This window comes from Aphis gossypii, chromosome 1 (assembly GCF_020184175.1).
Source record: "Aphis gossypii isolate Hap1 chromosome 1, ASM2018417v2, whole genome shotgun sequence".
In the NCBI taxonomy this organism is placed as follows: Eukaryota; Metazoa; Arthropoda; class Insecta; order Hemiptera; family Aphididae; genus Aphis; species Aphis gossypii.
Genome location: NC_065530.1, coordinates 73,040,625 through 73,060,357, shown reverse-complemented (window position 1 = coordinate 73,060,357; position 19,733 = coordinate 73,040,625). Strand labels below are relative to the sequence as shown.

Genomic DNA, 19,733 nt, shown 5'->3' with positions numbered 1-19,733 from the left:
AAAAAATTTGCACAAAAAACAATTTTAAAACATGTATGGAAAAATTTGAAATAAACAGAAAAAAATATTCGAAGTTCCGCAACAAAAAAAAAACATGTTTTTTTTAATACAATTAATTTAAAACCATAGAAAAATAAATTTATAATTGTTTTAATAAGGCAGAAAATTTGTTGATATTTTTGTATTATAATAAAATCAAAAAATAATTTTAAAAAATACTGTAAAATTTCAATCATTTACAAAAAATTTGCTATTGAATAAACAATTAATAGATTAAAGAAAAGTTAAGTTAACTTATCGACGATAAGATGGTATTTCGAACTATTCATAGAATATAGATTAAATGCACATCCCGGTTTCATTAAACTAATATTGAACTATGACAATGGAAATTAATAATATTAAGTTTTATTTGAATAGTGTGCATTTTAATCATCTAAATCGAAAAACGATTGAGTAGTTATTGTTTTACTAAGGATGATAATTCTTAGTAAGGATTTTATATATAAAACTAAATAGACGTTATTAATATTTTATAATTTTTTTAGTACTTAGAACATTTTTGTTTACCTACTATACAATTTTAGAAGATTAATAAATAATATAATATCAATTACTTACCAACATTTTTGAATCGTCGTTGACCCTTAATTTTTTAAACAATTTAAACTAACGATCGCCAATTGGTAGATCACGGTTAGTATCTAGATCTCAGAAGGAAGAAAACTGGACAGTCAAAATAATATCTCAATTAAATTGTGCTATTAATTTATTATAAAAATTTAACAAAACATTTTTTTGTCTAAGCCTTATTTATTTATTATTTTAATCTTCTGAACTCCAATAGAAATTATTTACTAACCCCTATTCTAAACGTTAACATATTGGTTACCATGTTACCATTTCATAACTTAAAAATTATTCGTTTTGTCTTTATAAATAAACATTTATAAAAAAAAATTTACGCTTAAAAATATACCGTCAAAAAATTAAATTTTCATTTAAAAATGGGTTTATATCCACAAAATAATCCATAAAAGACAAAAAAAAATATTTTAAATTATAATCTAAAAGTATAACTCAAAATTCCAAAAATAATAATTTTAATAAATTAAAATTAAAATAATAATGTTAGTATAATTAGTAAGTTACAATGTTACAAGGGGCTTTGGTTGATTTATTAAAAAAAATTAAAAGAAATCAAATTAATGTATCAAAAAAAAAAAGAGTACATTAATTACATTTCAAAATATTGTTGTGCTAGTTATGAACATAATACAAAAATGCGCTATTTTTAACAACGATGATTAAACATTAAATAAAAAAAAAAATTTAATTTTAAACAAGTTCTAAATCGTTTAAATGAAGAGCAATGTATGTGTTAATAGCTTACTTTAATTATACATAATGCAGAATACATGTCATAATTAATATTAATGTTATTGCAAACCAATCGAAATTAATAAATATACCCTGTAAACTTAAGTTGATAATCATTTGGCAAGGGCAGTGTTTCTAAACCTTTAATTCGGAACACTATAAAATTATTAATATTAAAGAGTATTATAAATTATATTAGAATGCAAAATAATTGTTTTTATTATACGGGTTGAGAATCAAGGGACAAAGGATTATTTATGTTATATATAATAATCAAAAAAGAGTAAGAGCTTATAAACGTGTACACATAGAGTAATATTAAGTGGCTGAATAACAAACTATAGAAATTGGTACCGTTCAAAAAAAAAATTAAAAACTAAATATTATAGAAATGATCTATTATAAGATTTTGTCAAAAAATCGTCCGTTTTTAAGAATATAATTATTATATGCACATTGTTTACGTTTACTACAAATTTTCGATTTTTTTTTTTTAGGAAACACTTTTTAATAAGATAGTAAGAGACAGGAAGACATTTTTTTTAAGCTTTTGAAGAAGCCGTACTGGTTATAAAGCCAAGAATCATCGAGGAGTACCTACTGCTGTACAGAATTGTTTTTTATCCATTCTAGTGAAAATAAAATCAACGGTACGATGGATTTGATGAATGGTATAATGCTTGAACCCAAACCCAAAATGGTGATTGAGAATTTATTATATTAAAATTACATATAATTACTAGAAGACTTTCAATAAATCTTTCTTGGGAAAATGTTTTGAATATTTTTGAAAATGTTGTTAGAAGACCTACATAAAAGGTCTGTAAAGTTAAAGATTACAAAGGGGTTGAACATAAGGATCATTAATATACTTTACATAAATGTAGAAAACAAATTATTATACTACCTAATGTTACCAATATGTATACTAAATATAAATACAGGTTAGACTCTTGAAAAAAATATATTCAAAAGTGTACACTATAATATAGTGTATATTTTACATACAATTATCCAAACTATTAATGTTATATTATAAATGTATAACTATTTATAAATAAATACAATATTATTAATAATATTCACGCTTATAAAATGCAATATTAAAACATAATACATTTAATTAAAACATATTAAAACAATAATAATATTATATTATGATGGTAATTATAATACATTTTATATTATATTAATAATATATAATTATAATATTACATACAATATTAACCACCCAAACTATATAATGTATAAAACCTATAATATATATATATATATTATTATATATATTATATAATGTTCAAATTCTTAAAAAAAACATTGATCTCTTATAATTCTTTTTATAAATATAATCGTATTGTTAGTAATACAATATGATACAATTTACTACAATGTTGTGTAGCTACAGATATAGCTCGCGCATGTCTAAGCAATTCTTCTGCAATTATAAAACTATCCACCTTACAATGTAGATTACCTGTATTATATTCTCCGAATCACAACCACACCACTCAACAACCGAAATGGCTGGATAATTTAGAAAAGAGAATAAAAAAAAAAGTACAATAAACTGTGAAGAGTATGATTGTATAGTAAAATTTTAAAGAGCACTTGTTTCATAAACCATAAAAAACTAGCTTCTAAATATATAGTTATTTTCGCTTAAGTATATTTTTATACTTAAAATTCATACTATCTTAGACATTATTATAAATAAATAATATTAAAATAATATTTAAAATATTTATTATAAAATTATTAAACTTTAAGTGTGTTTTTTTTTTTTTTTTTTTTGTAAATGTATCTTATACATTCATACATTTTTATACATGTAACAGTTGTTAATGTTGAATACAGAATAATGACGAATTGAGCAAATAAGATGTTAAAATAAATAGGTATTAAAATAATTTATAAAATATAGTAAAAAAAAGAAAAACCAACTTACAAATACTTACAAATGAAGATCTTTAACTTACAATCGATCTGGTTAGATTTTGTCGATATAGGGGGGCTAAATTCACACACGTAAAAATTATTAGTATATTATAATTTTATTAAATATTTATCTTGCCTTTAAACTTATAAAAAAAATTCAAAACTAGGGAATTCTGTTCTACTGTATAATTGATTTCAACTTACTCAATCACCACTGTAATGAGTTTATAACATTTTTATCCTTATATTTATCTATGAAAAACATTTTTGAGCAGAGGATGAGAGTGATACATCATCTATTTTTAAGGATAATCTATGTCATACAAAGATATTTACAATTACGTTTAAATTATTATTAGTATTTTCATAATTAATTTTGTAGGATTAACTAATATTTTTCTTAACTCATAATTCGATCCAGATGAGGTTTATAAAACAAATAATAGTAATGAATTTAAATATTTTGAAAAGTTTTGAGTTCTTGAGTGTAGTAAGAAATTTAAATTCTCTAGGATTAATATTGTTTAAATTAAAGAAAAACAGATATTTCTAAAATAATATTCAACATTTGAACTTTAAACGCTTAAAAACATGTATGACTTAGTTTTTGATCATTTTCAATTTTTTTTAAGAAGAACGTATGAGGAACCTTTGTTTTAAATCTTTTTATCAGAAAGAAATGTTATTAACATAATTTAAAAAGATGAAAACAATTCATATTTCTAAATAAATAGCTCATAAAGAACATATTTTTAAAATTCTAATCTCAATATTTAGTTAAATTTTCAAGTTATTACAATTAATCACAAATTTAATTTAATTTAGTCAAGAACAAATGTTAAAAGTATTTTAGTTTTTAAAAAAGTTTTTATTATTTATCCCAATATTATTATGATTAAAATACTCAGATATACCTTTTAAAACACAATCAAAATTAATAAAACAGTGAAAAAACACATATTATGAATAATAAAAACAGTACTACCTATACGTTTTCAAGCTCCTCCGCTCGTAAAAAGTAATATACCTATAATCACTATAAACAAATCTACCTATATACAATAAAAACCGTGGTAAATTGTATTAAGGCTTTAGTGTAATATTTTATGATTTAATAACGATATTCAAATTAAACTTAAAATATTTGCGGAGAAAATAACTTTCAAAAACCTAAATATACAACAAATGAAACTATTTGAATGGTTTAAAGGTATTTCTTGTTTTGGCACAACCTTTTAAAAACAATCTACTTTAATAATGGAATTTAGAAATTTACATGATCCTAGTAAAAATGTAGCTATGTAGGTACCAGGGTCATATTGCATGTAATGCTTGCGATCCCTTTGGTTATATTTAATAAAAATAAATTAAATTACAGAACATTACAAAAAGAAGCAATAATAAATAAAAATTATATTATGAAAAAACTAATAACAGTTTTTTGCTCTGCTTAAAGTATAAAATAAAAGTAAACGAATATTATTTATAAATATATATATATACGCGTGCGCGCGCACGCGTGTGTGTGTGTGTGTGTGTGTGTGAGTGTGCATTAAATTATTTAATTGTTCATATATTGTTCATTAGAATTTAAATGATGTTTAAAAAAATCAATAATAATTACTTACTATTTTATTTAAAAGCAAATAATTTGTAAGTGTTTTTATTTTAACAGTAATTTATATTATTTGCATTAAAATAAGTACATTTATCTTTTTATTATTATATTCTTAAGTAACAGATATTATGATCATTGGACCATTACATAATTTGTATGTTTTATTCATGATAGCATACTCTGTATATAATTTTTCTTATAAATATTTGGATCACGTGAATAACACTTTTTTTTTTTTTAGGTATATCATGTGATCTTTAAAAAAATATTCATTTGGAGAAAATCTTCGACAATCAGCAATACAATGGAATACTGGGTGAAGTAATATATTTTGTTATGAAAACAATAATACATATGGTATTTTAATATTGAAAATATTTATTATTTTTGTATTAGTTTTGAAAGACCTAAATAAAAATAATTAATAGCATAAAATAATAAGTTATTGAAATAAACACTATCTTTACTATTATTTTTATTACTAACCATATGTGAAAATAATAATTGTTTTAATTTTATTCCCTAAAAAGTGAAAATACGGAAACAATGCAAATGCGATAATATCACCGAAAAATAAAACCAAAAATCAAAAGATATCGATGTCGAGCCACATAACCAGTCTTAATGCGATGTGCAAAAACGAAGTACGTATACAAAAATCAATCATGTACTCGTATAGTTACTTGTTTAAAATACTATCAAAAAAATAACGCAATTACTTACTATTCGATAAAGTAATATTAATATAGGACATAGATAATTATATTATATTGTTTTATTTATATAGCTATAATATTTATATAGTATATATAATACGTGTAACCTAATATTACACTATAATTCCAGTAAAAAAATATTGTACATCGTAAAATACATGAATATTACAAAAATAAAAACAAACAATAAACAAGACAGTACATTCCTATGTTTTTTAGTTTTTACCAAACAAAAATTAACAACTGCCGTTTTGATAGTAGGTACCCATTCTCATATGCATTATTTTTTGTTCAATATTTCTCATAGGTATTTTAGTAATTAAATAAATGATTTAATTTTATATAGATTTATTTATACCTGTATTATTTAATCATATACAATTTTAACCTGTATGATTGAGTGATATCGATGATTCTTCTTATTTTCTTGAAGACCATTATTTTAGTCCATGGATATTGGATAGGTAACCTTTTTGGTGTCAAGGGCCAAAAAATAATGTAAATAAATTACATAGGCCATACACATTATTTTATTTACAGTTTAAATTTTTTTATCCACTAACATAATATGGTATTATATACTTTTATACTAATTATAAATTGTAATCTCGGGCCACATAAAATCGCTATACGGGCCGCGGGTTGCCGACCCCTGTTTTAATACATCTTTACCCATCCTTGTATCATTTTATTATTTCTTCAAGATCAAAACGAATAACTGCATTTAAATATTATATAGATCATAGACATTGATTCTCTTATTTTAAATATTTCACTTAAATTTAGACTTGGTTTATCAATAGAATTAATTCAATTTGATTATAGAGTTCTAAAAAAAAATGAACTATTCTAAGTATTAACGTTTTATTTTTTTTATTATTTAACACGAAAACGTAAATTCTATGATACTAATTAATAATTTTAATATTCCCTATATAATTTATAAATGTACACGTCTTCCCGTAAAAAGGTATTTGTTTTTGTAAATTATATAAATATTATTATATAGATAATAGGATAAAAAGTTCATTATAATATAGCCAGAAAGTGAGTTACACACCATTATACATTTATTATAGTTTTGTAAACGAAATTGTAAATTGATGGTTAACACGCTCAAATCAATATTTTTCAGATATATATATATATATATATATATATATGTATATGTCATAAGCCAACTTTTCTAAGTAACACCCTATTAATGTTATGATATTATTATAAATGTATATTTAAAAATCAATAATTTAATAGTGAAAAAAAAAATCAAATATGATTATTGTGTTTAAAAAAGATAAAAGATCACAGTTAAATAAATCAGTATTATAACCATATTATTTACTTCAGATTTAATTTGGTTTTCTGGAGATATTGAATTTTATTATTATCAAAGTGTATCTTCAATATTATTCTATAAAGTTTATTGGTTAGGACAAAAATTTTTAGTTTAAAGTAAAATATTGAATTCAATAATGCTGATTTAGAAACTTTTATTATTATTTACGTGAACTTTGTTACTTGTATCTTTATCAAAAAAGTTGAACAACAATTAATTTAATACTTATTTCTCAAGTATCATTTTATTAAAGTAAAAATATTTATATTATATTATAGCCTATAGGTTTTGAAAATATTAAAATATACCTTTGATACGACGATCTTAAAATAAATTAGTAGGTTAGGTTAATTTAATATGACTTTTCCAATTTCACTAAAATAATTTTCCCACATTTTCTATTCATATAAACCTTAATTTTTAAAGAACTTTGTTAAGTAAACTTTGCAATCTATTTTAAACATTTTAATTGTTTTATTTTCAGAATCTAGAAATTAATCTCAATTTATATTTTAATTATATTTATGAAAAAATAAACATAAAATAGGTACTTAGCTAAAAACAAAGGTTTCAAGTTGTATATGCTTTAAATTATTTTATAAACATTAGGATAATATATTAATTTGTTTTTATTATAATCGCTTTACAACAGCGTTTCTCAACCTTTTTAGCACTATGGACCACTTTGATAATATTTTATAGGTCGCAGACCACCTTAATTTTAAGAAAACTAGGAAGACCTTTTTTCTCACTAACAAAAATATACAAAATAAAAAAATTATATTTCTATTACTTAATGTTAATTTTATTATTATTATTAAAATCTATGGAACCACGGACTAACGGTTGGGAAACACTACTTTACAAATAGATAATTTTAGTGAAATATTTATCAAATACTTTTCTAAAATAATTGTTTAGTACAATTTGAAATTATCTAATATAATTTATATACATTATAATATACTATATCGTATAGCATATTATCTGCATTGTATGAGTTAATTTATAAATTTATGGCGATATCAATTTTTTATTTATTTGAAAAAATAAAAATCAATTTTGTTTTACAGTTATTAAGAGTATAAGATTTTATATTAATAATGTATTTCAATCTACGTACCTAGTTTGAAACTATTTCAGTTATTAGAATTGGACAGTAATTTCCTAATTAGCTCATATTATGTTTATACAATAAACAAGTTAATCAGAATTAATCCATAATTCAAATATAATCGGGTATTTTCAAAACATTTATTTCTAATAACCATCAACATAATTTTTACGAAAAAAAAACAAATATAATATACCAATAACCCATTTGTAAAACATATAATATTAATTATTGAAATTTAAAAATAATAACATGTTTGTTTTATGTCATTAAATGTATTATAGAGTAAAAAATGTTACGGAGATGAAAATGTCAACGAAAAACTTACAAGTCCGATGATATTTTTTTCCTATGGCATGCTGCTCACGGTTATTGGAATTGTGGGTTTGATTGGAAATGGATTAGTCCTCATCGTATTTACCAGGTAAAGTATAATATTGGTTATTATTTCATTATTTTTTTTCCGTATAGTTTAAGTAATTATATGAAATATTAAATGTATAAAAACATTCCAAAAGCGTTTAACATTAAAAATTTAACAAAAATTGGCAATTATATAACATACATGTTTATTTTATACATGATTTAGAAGTACAGTTGTGGATTAGGGGGTCTTTAAATATTTATTCTGTTAGATTTTTTTTCTTTGGTATAGTGCCTACATGAATAAAATGTGAAATATCATATTTTTTCAACATAAAAATGAGTGTCTCAATATTTTTTCAAGTGTATATCGATTTCCTAGTAAATATACCAAAATAAGTGCTTTAAAAAGTGCTATCTAATAAAACTTTTATTAAAAATTGAACACAAATGGTACTTTAGAGAAGACATAAAGTTTTCTCAGAAATCCCAACCAATTACTGTATAACCAAAAAATGTATGTACAGCCATTTTTAACAAAATGTATTGGTAACGTTGGGTAGGTATTACTTGGAATTAAGCATCAAAAAATTTAAATTGTACACACGTACGTCGTACACTAATATAACCAATATATAAATATATAAGTAAAACCTAACCAAAAATACATATAAGATAATAAATAGTATAATCACTATAATACATTAATTAATGACAATATTATGTAAAAGAATTAAGTAAAATATCAAACAAAAAAAATGGATGTATTAAAAGTGATATAAGGTGAGGGGAAATAAACCTAGGTGGTATTTTTTCTACGAACATTATATAAAAAATATTATATTTTTCTAATATTAATTTATTGTTATTATTTATTTATTTATTTTTTTTTTGTCTATGAATAAAAACATTACTGCAAAGCAGTTAATATTAATTAAATGATTTTAATTTTACATTTTATGAAAACGGTTAGGTATACAAGGAAACTAGGAGATTTAATTAAAAAAATAATGGTACGGTGACATCAAGAGCAAAATAATTTAGAAGAAGTTGAATGTTAGAAAAGCGATAACCTTAGAAACGCGTGATTCCGAAAATTTGCGGAATCGTGTTAATTTTAATAGCCATTATTGGCATTATTTTACATACACGATTTTGCAAATTGTATACAATATATATACATGATTCTGAATAATTTTGAATACGACGTTGCTATTCCGGAAACGAATATAACGAAATATATATCTACCTATTATTGTAACTTAATAGGTATATTACAAATAATTTAGTGCTTTAAACAATTTTGTGCTTTTGAAAACAAAATTTTCGGAAAACATAATTCTACAAAAAATTTACACATTTTTGGATACGTTGGATTATTTTATTTTATATTGTAACTTGAGCATATGATTAATTATTTGCTTATGAATGATATTATGGAATTTTAACAACTCTTTTTTTTCGTATGACATCAACATAATCAAGTATCAATTGTCAAAAGTTCATCAATTTAATTTTACGAGAGATAAAGTATAAGATAAATGGCAATTACATTATAGAATACATACCATTATCTAAAAACATTTTAAATATACAAAATGATTCTTTTATCAAACAACACTCATTATTTCAAAAAGTATAATTTTTTTTTCTAATTTTTTTTTTTTTTTAATTTTTAGATAGGTACATGTTTTCTACAACTGTATAAAATTTTAATTTTTTTCGCTCTTATATTTAATGGTAAAAACTATCAATTTTTGATTTTCAAATGAATTTTCAGAATTTGAATTTTTAATCTAAATTAATATAGACATTTTTTCACGAAATTTCTCGTTAAAATTAAAACCTAGCCTAAGCTAACCTATCTTTCGTTGATCCGATGACAAATTTTTGCTGCTCAAATTTGGTTGGTTTAGAAGGTTTTTATATGTTATACATCAATAGGTACCTACTAATTATCACCATCAGCTCTGGGATTTTTATTTGTAAAATCCAGTAGCTAAATAGTAATGAATTCTATATCGTCGACCCCATGGTGTAACGGAGAGTGGTGATAATATTTGTACTTGTTACTACCTGCGATATGGCTTATTATCAATTGTCATATAATTATAATTAATTGTACTAATATAACTATTTATTACTAATTATCTACTGACGAGTTAAAATACATTTACACTCAATAAACACTTCCCAAAACTACCCAACTTTGGGAAGCTATATCTCATCAACGGATTAACGAAAATTGAAAATTTGAATGTGATATTTCATACAATAAAAATAGGCATATTAATTTATGAAATTTTAAGTATAGGTCGTCATTTGAAAATCAAAAGTTGATTGTGGTTTACCTAATAAATATAAAGGTGAAAATATGGAAGAGTTTTACAATTCTAGAACAGTATTAAAATTTTTTTTAAGTCAATACTTTTTGAAATAATACAGGTTGTTTGATAAAACCCTGTATATTATTATTCTACTGGACTGAGATAAAATTATTTTAGCTCCAATATTATCTCAAATCCTAATATTTACAGATGAAATGAATAGTCAACGACACCATTGAGATGGAAACGTTGCATTTAAAATTATGCGGAATCGTATTTATATATATTGTGTATGTGTATCAATGGTTATTAAAATCTATACAATTCTGAAAATTCGTGTAATCGTGTTACAGCCATAATTAGATTGAGTACAGTAATAAGATATTTATGATAATTTATAAAAATAATATAAAATAACATTGAGTACAATATTACCCGTATAACAAATAAAGAATTTGAACAAAAACTGTGACTAGTTAACTGATAAGTGATAATACATAAAGTTATTATTTAAATTTAATTTAAAATAAACTTATTTTAAATAGATAAATCTAGACACATTTGCCAATATCGGAATCCTCTCTAGTAGTTTATTTTTACTATAATTAGTTTGGTAATAATATATACATATTATATTCAAGAATATTATTAATGTATATTATATATGGAAAAAAATACGTTCTAGAAGTAGAGAACAATTATTTTTAGTACAAATTTTGTACTATTTGATAAATTGTACAGGAAAAAAAATTGTGTATTCGTCCAACGGGCAAATAAAACATAATGTTGAGATAAAATTGGTAAATTATTGAATTAAAAATGATACAAAAAATATAATTATAATATATTAGTTTTAATATTAATTTTTATTATTATCCAAACGTCTATTATTGTTTTTTAAATTTAATTTTTACTGTACGATTTTGCATAATATATAAAAATCGATAATTTAATATTATTCGTAGGTAGACGAATATATTAATATACTTCTATGTTATGCGTTGATGGTTGGTAATTATCACTTATCACTATTAAATTATAATTTAAGTATAGGGAATAACAGTTTTTTTCTTTGTTTAACTTATTTTCTTATATTTAATTAGGTATTTTTTACGATGCACCACATATGAATGAATGTTATTGCAGTTATGAATTTAATAAGAATTTTAATAAATATTATAGTAAATATTTTGTAATTACACCCTCACTATTTTTAACACTAAAACAGTTAAATAAATAGTTTAAATAAACTAACAGCTAAAAATTAAAGTTACAATCTTCATAATATCATATTTTACACTGTTTTATCGCCTTTTTGGATGTATTGACATTGAGTAAAATATGAGAATCATACGTGTTTTTTAAAGTTAATATTAATGTATACAAAATACATTGTACATAAATATATATTGAGGTTTTGTTTTTAATGTTTACCATTATAAAAATTAATAAATTATATTTTATATGAAAAGTCCAAACATAAATCGACGGAACGTCACACACTCGCACGGCTATTTTACAAAGCTTCAACTATAGAACCTTACAAATTTATTCAAGTATGCACGCATATTATAATATGTAAATACAATTAATTCTAAATAACACCAATATAACGGTTGAAGAAGCATATAAATGTAAATAATTGTCTATGTATACTAGAAACTAGTAAATATTATGGGTAACATGATGTGTGTCTTACCTTAACGTCCCACACTTGATTCGCAATCGTGCAGAAAAACGGGTGACCGGTGACCGGAAATATATTATACGGTTCATAAATATAAAACTACAGCTATTCATTTATTTAGTTTTTATTATTACTCAAGAAAAGATGAAATAACCCGGTATCATGGATATTGAAAATTAAATTTTTTTAAAGTAAAATAAAACCAAGAATTAAATTACAATAACAGTTATAACTAATTTAATAATACGTATACAAAACTCGTCTCTCTGAAATTTCGTCGTAATGCATTATACATTATAATTTATTTGTTTATATAATATGTACTCTCGGATAACGACATAGTTTGATTGATAATCAGAAAATATAGCAGAAAATGTTGCAAATACGGAGAAAATTATCAGCACCCCTAGTAGTATCGCTTACTAGTATTATCATATTATTATAGAAAAATGTGTACCACATTAACCAAATTTAAGTCAAGTCGACCGGTAGACTTTATACCATGGTTCTAGTGAGCGGTAACAGTAATATTTTTATTCTTCGATCAGTCTCAATGGAGAACGGCGACCACCAGAGCTGTTATTATAGTCTGGTATTATACTCAGCGATTCGAACAAACTCTTTTGGTTTTTTGTTCACAAATGTGTAGAGCGATGATATTCCTGAGTAAAATGATGTAGAAATATCTTTGTAACCACTTTTCAACACTTTCAATTGGATGAAAGACGTTTTCCATTTTCTGAAGATGTAAGTATGAAATGAACTCAGAGGAATGCATTAAGGTTAAATGTTCATCAATCGCCTATGTACCTAGTACCTTGGCGATATTATTTCTATATTTTTCGTACTGGAACAATCGTTATTTAGAACTTATTGTAGCTGAACATAACTCTAATATCTGAATATCTGAAGACTTTATGAAATATTATTAAAATATGGGTTTTTAAAACTTTTCGTCGTATATTAATATTGTTGTAATTTATTTTAAATTAAATTAAATTAATATCGTAATTCACAGTTCGTGGTTATCTGTAAAAACCTTACATTAACAAAACACCAAATAGGTTAACTCCCTGAATATTGTGATGAATATTTAATGATGAGGGAACAGTCAACGATTTTCAATTACTTAAAAATTATAAATGAAATTTTTAAAAGCTTCCATATATATTGCGCGTGTCCTAAAAATATGGTGACCAAACGTAATATTTTTAGTAGGACAGTATTCTTTTTTGACTCATATCCTAGTGTCCTTAACAATAGTGTTAAGTCCATAAAGTTTTAATCTTCTTTTGAAAATATTATGAGCTAATTATACATGTTTATAATTTTTTATAATTTGGTATTAATTTATATTTTATGGTTCGAGCTAATGTAATCTAATTGGTTAATAGGATAGTTAATTTAATTTGTTATCTGTTAATAATATTTCCTGCATATTAACAAAGTTTTGTTATAATTTATTCAAATTGTACACTTGATATTTTTACCTAAATAAATATTTATACTTAAGTTTAAGTTTACTTAAATTCCAAAGAATTTTCATCATAAAGACACACATTTTTATATAAGGCGATGACTTATGAGCTTATAGCCCATAGATCATCTCATAATATGGGAAAAATGGATAGAATAGCATACGCATTGAGCAATTACAACAGATGAGAAGCTAAGTTTTAAAATTTTATTTTTTTTAAATTTTATATCTGGTCATCTGTAAGAATACAACAGGGGTGGCCAAACAATCGATCGCGATCGACCGGTCGATTGCGGACAATTTCAAAGTCGAACATGTTAGAATTTATTTTTAAGGTCACACGCCCTATATGTTTCTTAATAATTTAAGTTATTCAATAATAGAAAACAATTTTCTATGGAAGTCGATCCTCAAAGTTGAAGTATATTTTTGGCAGATTGTGATCAAAAAAAGTTTGGCCACCCCTGGCCTACAACATGGAAAATTTGCGTTCAATCAACAAATCTATTATGTGCTATTATTTTTAATTCTGAAATAATTTGGCCTATTAACAAATTTAACAATAAAAATATTATCGAAGACATTTTCAATTGATAATATTTTAATTTTTAATTGAGTTATGTAACTTATAATCACGCGGAATGTTACAATTTAAAATAAAATACTCAAAATCGCTTTTAAATGTAAATATAACTTTTCACAAGATGCTCTTAGGTCTAATATCATTATATTTAAGGTAATACTACAACAATTAATTAATAGTTCAATTTACTATTTAATTAAAAATAACAACACAAAAAAGGATTCTACTGTTTACAATTGTAATATTCTATATCCTGTGCATTTATAAAACGGAGACGATATATAATTATGCTAATACAACGTCGCTTTAGCTTTTGTATAATACGTATAATTATGTAAGCATATAAACGACACTATAGGCATTGTGTTTCCATTTACACATTTTATTTCCACTTATTCTAATAATAATTGGTAGGTTAAATACTTCTTATTTTAGAATTTTAAAATTAAATAATACACGAGCAATTCAAAAATATAAAAAACAACGCATTAAATACTCCACCTCTAATTAAATAGTATAATAAAAAGTTTTAGTACGTATATCATAGGTTAAAGCATTTTCACATGGTACACATAGTACATAATATAGGTGTTTGTGATTGCAGTTGAAAACGAAAATATTTGATTCATATTTGATTTCAATATTAATTTAGAACAAAATTTACTAAAATCACTTAAGTTGAACATGTACATAGTTATTTACAAGAATGTCCATCCTTTTTCCTCAATGATGCAGCTACTCAAAGTCAAGTTTTTGGAATTTATAAATATACGTAAAGATAAAATTGTCTCATTCCGAGATGCATTATGATATATATTTACCAGATACTCAGTAAAAATACAAACTTCTGTATATCAAATTAAAACTCCTCTTCTCTATTATAAATTATTTTGGACACAATTTTACTAAAAATGTTACTGTAATAAAATAAAAATTTGAATAAATAGTTTTTAAGTTATAGAACTGTATGTACTGTATGTTAAGGATAAGGATAAGGTTTGGGATATATGAGATCTATGCTGATAGTAAAATGTTAGTAATCAACTATAATCTATTGTTATTTATAATTTATAAAAAATGGTCTTAAAGTATAATAAATACAAAATAAATACTTCATATATTTAAAATTTTTAAGAACTATTTTCCTTAAAATAAAAATTTTAATAACTGAAAAACTACTTATTAAAATTTTAAATCAGGTACAACATTTTCAAAAAGATATACACTAAATAATTTGTACTAAAAAAATATAAAATAATTCTCATTTAAAAAATAATATTATAAGTTTCACTAAAAAAGACTTCAAGAATACAAAATAACCTTAAAAATTTTAAATAAAAAATATTTTAATATTTTAATAAATCATAATTTTAATTAATTATCAAAGAAAAAATGATGATGGCTACACTTGGTTTGGTTAATCACTCTATACATATAAAATTCTTTCTTTTTTTTTTTTATTAAAATTTTAAGAAATGTGAAGAATAATTTAGTTTTTAAATTTCCAGATCTTACATTATGTAGTTGAACAATAATATAAAAAACAATTCAACGGTATTACGTTGTAGTTTATTTTTTATTAGACCATACTAATAATACATTTTATGTTATAAGTTCTCGGTAATTTATCTATTATAAATGTGATTTTACTGCTGACATAGAATTATTTTACTGTAGAATCGTTTACCAATAGGTAATAGAGCTTTACTAATATCTACCTAACATTTTTAATTTACCTATATCTTGTAAATCTCAAAATGTTACAATCAATTTGTATACAGTAGACGTATTATATGGAATTGTTTCAATTCAAAAACAATGAAAGTGCGCTCATGAATTACGAATTATATATTTAAAATATATTTAAAACTAAATCTTTACCAGTAAAATTTAACATTTACACGAATTGTGCAAAACTTTAATCACTGCACTTATTTTATAAACAAAAATATTTAAGCAACAATTGTTTTATGTGTGTATATATATATATTTGTATATAAGTTATTATTAAATCAAATATTATTTATATTTTTAGATTTAGAAGACTAAAAGGTCCATTTTCAACATTTGTATTAAACTTAGCCACTGCCGATTTCGCTACTTCAATCTTGCATTTTATGTCAGCAGTCTCTTCATTCAAACACGAATGGATCTTTGACGACATAGGTAAGTAACAATAATAATATGAATATTATCAAATTTAAAATAACTATGTGTACCTCAGTTGAGTCATTCAGCAGGTCAAATTTTACTAAACGGGGATCTAATGTAACTTAAACTGACACCACTAGCGTATTAATTCTAAAACATGCTAAACTCAACGTCATGACGTACACATAGTTCTACTAATATAAATGTTTGTTTTAATTAAACAATATAATTTTAAGATACAATGGTAAAAAAGTCTAAAAACTTAATACGATCAATATGAATGTATATTATATTACTATAGACTGAGTATAGAGCTATACTTGTAATAAACTTAAATAATATTTAATATACCAACCGACATTTTACATTTTTACCACATCAAGTAGAAAAATTTATAATAGTAGTCTAACAATATTAAATAAAAAAAAACTATTTTAAATATATAACAGTATAAGCTGACGGTGTAAGAATTTGTAAATGCGAGTGTACGACAGAAAATACAGAAAAATTATTTCATTGTAATCGTGTGACGCGCATAAAATAACATAATATAATTGACATTTCATAATAAATGAAAAATATAAAAATGTAATAAAGATTTATAAGAAGATTGATTATCAAATATAATAATTGATGATGTCTTAAATTGTAATTACCTATAGTTTTTTTATATGCTATAATTTCATAGTCATTATATTTAAAAAGTTAATGTATAATAAACAAAACATTGTTACGCCTATATCTTATTTTAATTTAAATAGTTACATATTTTAGCTACGAATATTTTTACAACGATCTTTCAAAAGTGCAAATTGTCAACTCGATCAAGTAGTTATAAAAAAAAAATGTATAACCTCATAATTTATTTGGGACTAATATTATTTGATAATATATCATTGGTTGACGTTTTGATGTTTACGAGGAAAATTCAAACTATAGAGCAAACATCTGAAACGAACAATCGGTTATTTTATATATTCGTACTTCTATATAATACGAAACTATTAGTATTAAATTATATATTTTTTTTTTATTTTTAGACTAAGTTATACTAAAATAATTTGTGAAAACTTAATATTAAAAATATATATAATTATAAAAAATATATAATTTCAAAAACTTAAAAATTAACGAATTTGTTTTTATATCTATTTAAAAACAATATTCATAGACGGTTTTATTTACTATTTTTATGTATTCATGCTACAAAGTATATCTTATACATCTCCTGCTAACTGTTAATATTTTTTATTTCGTTAAGGTATATATTATTATTTAGATGAAAAATGTCATTACCTATAAACTACATTTTTCATCTAATATTTATAAGTTTTGTATCGTATTATTTTATAAAAGTTTTTTTTTATTACATTACAACAAAATTAATAAAATCTGTCTTTTGAGTTTTGTTTAGGAACTAGGTATAATTTATGATGTAATTATTTTCTATAAATTCGAAATGCACAATCAGAATATTATAATAGGTATGTGTCAATATCGTACTATCCAACTATCAAATACTATGTTCTTAGTCTATAATATTATATTATGTCAATTATTATCACTTTTCAATTCGTTAATATATTCAAATAATAGAAACCATTGATGAATATACTAAAAATTTGTTTTACACAATAAACAATACAACCTGCACATTTCGTGAGTATAACGATTAACGACATTATACTTGTGTCATTTTAATTGAAACCCGCATGAGGAGGTGACCATAGAGCCTGAAAACAAGTATTTAAGTAAATAACAACAACAAACATCAACCATTACTATAAATGCATCTAACAACGTTACCCATATTAAAAAAATTCTGTCATTTTAATAATACCAATAAGGTATTACAATAAAGTTACACGTAAAACTTGAAAAACTAAAAAAAAAATTTAAGGATCAATATCGAAATTATAAAGAGTCTACACAATGCCATAAAAGTTGTACGTATAATTATCAGATTTATCAAAGCTAATGAAATTACATGATATAAAAAAATAATCATTTTTGTTTTTTTTATCGAAATATGTTTTCATATTAGTAACATAGTACAAAATTTTACTATAACAACTAACTTAATTGATTAAAAATGAGACAAAAATAAATACTATACATTTTTAATTTAAAAATCATGAACTATTATTATTAATTTTAACAACTACGTATTTTTAAGTAAAAAAATGTAAAAATCCTTTTACGAATGAAACAGACAAATATTAATTAGTACATTAATATTTTTGATTTTGAGCTGAACGAATTACGGATTGGCTTCAATCTTTGACTTTAAGAATAGCTTCTACTTTCTAGTATCATATAGATAATTATAGCTCAATGTTACAGCAGTATTCTAAACTTTATATTTTCCTATTTTTTTTTTTTTAGCAAAATTGTATAAAATATAAAGCATTTCGTTAAAATTATATATGACGTAAGAACAATAAAAATTTAATCCAAAAGTTAATTTTTAAAAATTGGAAATTTTAAACTTCTAGGTTAATATATTTTAAATTGATAAAATACCTATGTGAACCTATATTCTTTTATTTCTTTTTACAGTATCTAAAATAGTGTCTGAAAGATGTATGAAAAATGAGATAAAAACTTGAAAATAATTTCAAACTTTTCTCATCAAGTAATAAATGAATATTATCACCAATAATCGATTTTTATGAGCTTACTTTCTCAACAAAATTAGTTAAGTAGCTACTATTTTTCTGAACTTAACATATCTAAAAAATATAATGGATTCTATCATTAAATTTTTTCAACATAGAAATTTTCAGGCATTTTAATTTAAATTACGTTGTATGCCAATCGTAAATTTATAGATGCAGCACTTGCGGTATATATTATATTATTATAATAACTAAATAGAATTTATGTACGATGCGAAAAAATTCAATGCTATTACTATTAGGTTATATAAAATAAATTACTCTGGGTGATTTTAGAGTATAAAAAACGAACATTATAAAAATGAAAAATCACTATTTTTTTGCCTACTTTGTTTTTTATTATAAAATATGAGTTTTGTATAAATGTA

General features: G+C 22.8%; 1 protein-coding gene across 8 annotated transcripts in view; it reads left to right on the top strand.

The window, feature by feature from the left end:
- The window catches only part of LOC114125641 (rhodopsin-like), a 47,341-nt gene that overhangs the window by 11,041 nt on the left and 16,567 nt on the right, over positions 1–19,733 (top strand). The window contains exons 2-6 of one of the 8 annotated variants that reach the window (XM_050197218.1): positions 1,878–2,030; positions 5,175–5,254; positions 5,464–5,577; positions 8,384–8,523; positions 16,572–16,702. In XM_050197218.1, coding sequence (XP_050053175.1) covers positions 5,533–5,577; positions 8,384–8,523; positions 16,572–16,702 — 316 coding nt within the window. In that variant the 5' untranslated portion in view covers positions 1,878–2,030; positions 5,175–5,254; positions 5,464–5,532. Of the gene's footprint in view, positions 1–1,877; positions 2,081–5,174; positions 5,291–5,463; positions 5,578–8,383; positions 8,524–16,571; positions 16,703–19,733 lie in introns of all 8 variants that reach the window. The other 7 variants (XM_027989384.2, XM_050197217.1, XM_027989383.2 and 4 more) reach the window with 7 other exon arrangements.